Source organism: Oncorhynchus gorbuscha, linkage group LG17, assembly GCF_021184085.1.
Source record: "Oncorhynchus gorbuscha isolate QuinsamMale2020 ecotype Even-year linkage group LG17, OgorEven_v1.0, whole genome shotgun sequence".
Taxonomy (NCBI): Eukaryota; Metazoa; Chordata; class Actinopteri; order Salmoniformes; family Salmonidae; genus Oncorhynchus; species Oncorhynchus gorbuscha.
In genome coordinates, this window is record NC_060189.1 from 635,001 (window position 1) to 641,486 (window position 6,486).

A 6,486-nucleotide genomic window follows, 5' to 3' on the forward strand; every position below is an offset into this window, starting at 1 on the left:
AGGGGGAGAGGTATAGAACCAGGGGGAGAGGTATAGAACCAGGGGAGAGGTATAGAACCAGGGGGAAGAGGTATAGAACCAGGGGGAGAGGTATAGAACCAGGGGGAGAGGTATAGAACCAGGGGAGAGGTATAGAACCAGGGGGAGAGGTATAGAACCAGGGGGAGAGGTATAGAACCAGGGGGGAGAGGTATAGAACCAGGGGGAAGAGGTATAGAACCAGAGGGAAGAGGTACACAGTGACAAAGGTATAGATGTCATAATGTGACCATTTCAAACTGGGGTAAGAACATAGCCAAAAACTCTTGTAGATATAGATGTGATCATGTGAAAGAGCAGTAGCAGGCTGCTAGCAGCTCACGGGGTAGCTTACTCTGATGCTACTGTGACTCTGATTTGGTCCCTACTCTATATGGAGAATGTTTCACTGCACCAGCTTTCCCCAACCCCCTTCTCTCCTCTCCAACCCCCACCTCTCCTCTCATACCCCCACCTCTCCTCTCATACCCCCACCTCTCCTCTCATACCCCACCTCTCCTCTCATACCCCCACCTCTCCACTCCAACCCCCATCTCTCCTCTCCTACCCCCACCTCTCCTCCCCAACCCCCTTCTCTCCTCTCCTACCCCCACCTCTCCTCTCCTACCCCCACCTCTCCTCTCATACCCCCACCTCTCCTCCCCAACCCCACATCTCCTCTCCTATCCCCACCTCTACTCTCCTACCCCCACCTCTACTCTCCAACCCCCACCTCTACTCTCCAACCCCCACCTCTCTTCAACCAACCCCCGCCTCTCCTCCCCAACCCCAACTCTCCTCCTCCTTCCCCCACCTCTCCTCTCCTACGTCCACCCCCCACATCACCTCCCCCCGTCTCTCCACTCCACTCCTCCCCACCTGCTCCTCTCTCTCCTCTCCTCCCCTCCCGCACATCTCCTCCCCCCACCTATACACTCCACTCCTCCCCACCTGTCCACTCCACTCCTCCCCACCTCCTCCTCTCTCTCCTCAGTAGTAATAGATCAGTCTGTGCAGGGAGTCGTCGTGGTCATTGTGTAGAGGTGAAGGTCTCCAAGGTTTGTCAGTATTCATGGACACCTCCATAAGGAGACAAAATGACAGAGGAAGGTCACACCAAAGCTGTTATTCAGCTGAATATGTCCTTCCACTGTTTCTATATTTAGAATAATAAAGATCTGGTCTGAGACCTGGGCTGCATCTCAATACCACCTAATTTCCCATGTAGTGTACTACACAGGGCTCTGGTCCAGGGTAATGTATTACATAGGGAACGGTTAGGGTGTCATTTGGAGCACAGGCCCTTGCTGTTTAATGGACCTGATTTTTTCAAAGTGATATTGTTTCAGGTGATGATAAATGGTCTGTTGTTTCAGGTGATGATAAATGGTCTGTTGTTTCAGGTGATGATAAATGGTCTGTTGTTTCAGGATAAATGGTCTGTTGTTTCAGGATAAATGGTCTGTTTGTTTCAGGATAAATGGTCTGTTTGTTTCAGGATAAATGGTCTGTTGTTTCAGGTGATGATAAATGGTCTGTTTGTTTCAGGTGATGATAAATGGTCTGTTTGTTTCAGGTGATGATAAATGGTCTGTTGTTTCAGGATAAATGGTCTGTTGTTTCAGGATAAATGGTCTGTTTGTTTCAGGATAAATGGTCTGTTTGTTTCAGGATAAATGGTCTGTTGTTTCAGGATAAATGGTCTGTTTGTTTCAGGATAAATGGCCTGTTTGTTTCAGGATAAATGGTCTGTTTGTTTCAGGATAAATTGTCTGTTGTTTCAGGATAAATGGTCTGTTTGTTTCAGGATAAATGGTCTGTTTGTTTCAGGATAAATGGTCTGTTTGTTTCAGGACAAATGGTCTGTTTGTTTCAGGATAAATGGTCTGTTTGTTTCAGGATAAATGGTCTGTTGTTTCAGGATAAATGGTCTGTTTGTTTCAGGATAAATGGTCTGTTTGTTTCAGGATAAATGGTCTGTTTGTTTCAGGACAAATGGTCTGTTTGTTTCAGGATAAATGGTCTGTTTGTTTCAGGATAAATGGTCTGTTTGTTTCAGGATAATTGGTCTGTTGTTTCAGGATAAATGGTCTGTTTGTTTCAGGTGATGATAAATGGTCTGTTGTTTCAGGTGATGATAAATGGTCTGTTGTTTCAGGATAAATGGTCTGTTGTTTCAGGATAAATGGTCTGTTGTTTCAGGATAAATGGTCTGTTGTTTCAGGTGATGATAAATGGTCTGTTTGTTTCAGGATAAATGGTCTGTTGTTTCAGGATAATTGGTCTGTTGTTTCAGGATAAATGGTCTGTTTGTTTCAGGTGATGATAAATGGTCTGTTGTTTCAGGATAAATGGTATGTTGTTTAAGGATAAATGGTCTGTTGTTTCAGGATAAATGGTCTGTTGTTTCAGGATAAATGGTCTGTTTGTTTCAGGATAAATGGTCTGTTGTTTCAGGATAAATTATCTGTTGTTTCAGGATAAATGGTCTGTTGTTTCAAGTGATGATAAATGGTCTGTTGTTTCAGGTGATGATAAATGGTCTGTTGTTTCAGGATAAATGGTCTGTTTGTTTCAGGATAAATGGTCTGTTTGTTTCAGGATAAATGGTCTGTTTGTTTCAGGATAAATGGTCTGTTTGTTTCAGGATAAATGGTCTGTTTCTTTCAGGATAAATGGTCTGTTTGTTTCAGGATAAATGGTCTGTTGTTTCAGGTGATGATAAATGGTCTGTTGTTTCAGGATAAATGGTCTGTTTGTTTCAGGATAATTGGTCTGTTGTTTCAGGATAAATGGTCTGTTTGTTTCAGGTGATGATAAATGGTCTGTTGTTTCAGGTGATGATAAATGGTCTGTTTGTTTCAGGATAAATGGTCTGTTTGTTTCAGGTGATGATAAATGGTCTGTTGTTTCAGGATAAATGGTCTGTTGTTTCAGGATAAATGGTCTGTTGTTTCAGGATAAATGGTCTGTTTGTTTCAGGATAAATGGTCTGTTGTTTCAGGATAAATGGTCTGTTTGTTTCAGGATAAATGGCCTGTTTGTTTCAGGATAAATGGTCTGTTTGTTTCAGGATAAATTGTCTGTTGTTTCAGGATAAATGGTCTGTTTGTTTCAGGATAAATGGTCTGTTTGTTTCAGGATAAATGGTCTGTTTGTTTCAGGACAAATGGTCTGTTTGTTTCAGGATAAATGGTCTGTTTGTTTCAGGATAAATGGTCTGTTGTTTCAGGATAAATGGTCTGTTTGTTTCAGGATAAATGGTCTGTTTGTTTCAGGATAAATGGTCTGTTTGTTTCAGGACAAATGGTCTGTTTGTTTCAGGATAAATGGTCTGTTTGTTTCAGGATAAATGGTCTGTTTGTTTCAGGATAATTGGTCTGTTGTTTCAGGATAAATGGTCTGTTGTTTCAGGATAAATGGTCTGTTTGTTTCAGGATAAATGGTCTGTTTGTTTCAGGATAAATGGTCTGTTGTTTCGGGATAAATGGTCTGTTTGTTTCAGGATAAATGGTCTGTTGTTTCAGGATAAATGGTCTGTTTGTTTCAGGTGATGATAAATGGTCTGTTGTTTCGGGATAAATGGTCTGTTGTTTCAGGATAAATGGTCTGTTGTTTCAGGATAAATGGTCTGTTTGTTTCAGGATAAATGGACTGTTGTTTCAGGATAAATGGTCTGTTTGTTTCAGGTGAGGATAAATGGTCTGTTGTTTCAGGATAAATGGACTGTTGTTTCAGGATAAATGGTCTGTTTGTTTCAGGTGAGGATAAACGATCTGGAGTGCGACATCAACGAGGCAAAGCAGGAGATGTCTCGCTACCTCAGAGAGTACCAGGACCTTCTCAATGTTAAAATGGCTTTGGACATTGAGATCGCGGCATACAGGTAACCTTAACCTTGGTCAGCCACTCTCAGCCACTCTCAGCCACTATCAGCCACTATCAGCCACTATCAGCCACTATCAGCCACTCTCAGACACTATCAGTCACTCTCAGACACTATCAGCCACTCTCGGCCACTCTCGGCCACTCTCGGCCACTCTCAGACACTATCAGCCACTCTCAGCCACTATCAGCCACTCTCAGCCACTATCAGCCACTATCGGCCACTATCGGCCACTATCGGCCACTCTCGGCCACTCTCGGCCACTCTCGGCCACTATTAGCAACTATCAGCCACTCTCAGCCAGTATCAAATTACATCAAGGTTAATTTGTCATACGCACAATATGCAGCAAGAAATACACAACACAACGAAATGCTTTACTGTCAAACATGTCAACCTGGATCTACAACAACTTGTGTTTGATACGGCCAACACATTGATACGACCAACACATTGATACGACCAACACAATAATATGACCAACACATTGATACGACCAACACATTGATACGACCAACACATTGATACGACCAACACATTGATACGACCAACACATTGATACGACCAACACATTGATACGACCAACACATTGATGTAACCAACACATTGATACGACCAACACATTGATACGACCAACACATTGATACGACCAACACATTGATACGACCAACACATTGATACGACCAACACATTGATACGACCAACACATTGATACGACCAACACATTGATACGACCAACACATTGATACGACCAACACATTGATGTAACCAACACATTGATACGACCAACATATTGATACGACCAACACAATGATACGACCAACACATTGATACGACCAACACATTGATACGACCAACACATTGATGTAACCAACATATTGATACGACCAACATATTGATACGACCAACACATTGATGTAACCAACACATTGATACGACCAACACTTTAATATATATTTTCTTCACAGGAAACTGCTGGAGGGAGAAGAGTTCAGGCTGACCTTCTCTGCCCTGAACTAAATCCTCTTCACACTGAACCCCAATAACCCCAAACCTCAATATCTCAATAGCCTATACCCTAACCTAAACCATACTCTTTAGTCTTATAGCCCTACCATTGGTCCTCCTTCCACCCTTACCTAAACCCCATACTACCCCACCCTTACCTAAACCTCTTACTACCCCACCCTTACCTAAACCCCATACTACCCCACCCTTACCTAAACCTCTTACTACCCCACCCTTACCTAAACCTCTTACTATCCCACCCTTACCTAAACCCCATACTACCCCACCCTTACCTAAACCTCTTACTATCCCACCCTTACCTAAACCCCTTACCACCCCACCCCACCCTTACCTAAACCTCTTACTACCCCACCCTTACCTAAACCCCTTACTACCCCACCCTTACCTAAACCCCTTACCACCCCACCCTTACCTAAACCCCTTACTACCCCACCCTTACCTAAACCTCTTACTATCCCACCCTTACCTAAACCCCTTACCACCCCACCCTTACCTAAACCCCTTACTACCCCACCCTTACCTAAACCCCTTACCACCCCACCCCACCCTTACCTAAACCCCATACTACCCCACCCTTACCTAAACCCCTTACTACCCCACCCTTACCTAAACCCCTTACCACCCCACCCCACCCTTACCTAAAGCCCTTACTACCCCACCCTTACCTAAACCCCTTACTACCCCACCCTTACCTAAACCCCATACTACCCCACCTTTACCTATACCCCATACTACCCCACCCTTACCTAAACCCCATACTACCCCACCCTTACCTAAACCCCTTACTACCCCACCCTTACCTAAACCCCTTACTACCCCACCCTTACCTAAACCCCTTACTACCCCACCCTTACCTAAACCCCTTACTACCCCACCCTTACCTAAACCCCATACCACCCCACCCTTACCTAAACCCCATACTACCCCACCCTTACCTAAACCCCATACTACCCCACCCTTACCTAAACCCCATACCTTCCTCCCCATAACTCATCCCCACTGTACCACCCTAATCTAGTACCACCCTAATCTAGTACCACCCTAATCTAGTACCACCCTAATCTAGTACCACCCTAATCTTGAACAAACCCCCCTAAGCGTCCTGAACGTCACCCATCCGAAGACAGATGTGCCCTTGTTCTACACAAGAGGTCCACGATGAAGAGGTCCCCCTTCTTCTCCACACTGATGTTGTGACATCATACATCAACAAAATGGCCGCCAGGCAGAAGACTGCAGAGATACGCTGCACTGCATTAGCTCATTACAGCTCAGCCTGTGAGCAATATCCTCCTGTTAGAGTTCCCCATCTCCGTTAGCCTGGTCCCAGATCAGTTTGTGCTGCCATGTCATCGGCTTATGGTCTCTGTCACACCAGCAGAAACAGATCTGGGCTACATCGCCATGATATCCAAGCATCAGGCTCAGTATTTCATTTGACTATCCCCTCCCCCATTGTGCAAACATTTGACCAATTGTTTGTAAAGGAGGACTTTATTCAAATGTAATTTAGCTTTGGATGCTTGGATTGTATATGTGTGTTGTTCTCATGC

At 44.3% G+C, this 6,486-nt stretch overlaps 1 protein-coding gene across 1 annotated transcript in view; it reads left to right on the plus strand.

Moving 5' to 3' along the window:
- si:dkey-33c12.3 (uncharacterized protein LOC335380 homolog) overlaps positions 1-5,076 on the plus strand; it is a 6,948-nt gene extending 1,872 nt beyond the window's left edge. The window contains exons 2-3 of the mRNA XM_046307675.1: positions 3,780-3,904; positions 4,873-5,076. Coding sequence (XP_046163631.1) covers positions 3,780-3,904; positions 4,873-4,924 — 177 coding nt within the window. The 3' untranslated portion in view covers positions 4,925-5,076. The remainder of the gene's footprint in view (positions 1-3,779; positions 3,905-4,872) is intronic.
- The last annotated feature ends 1,410 nt before the right edge of the window (positions 5,077-6,486 follow it).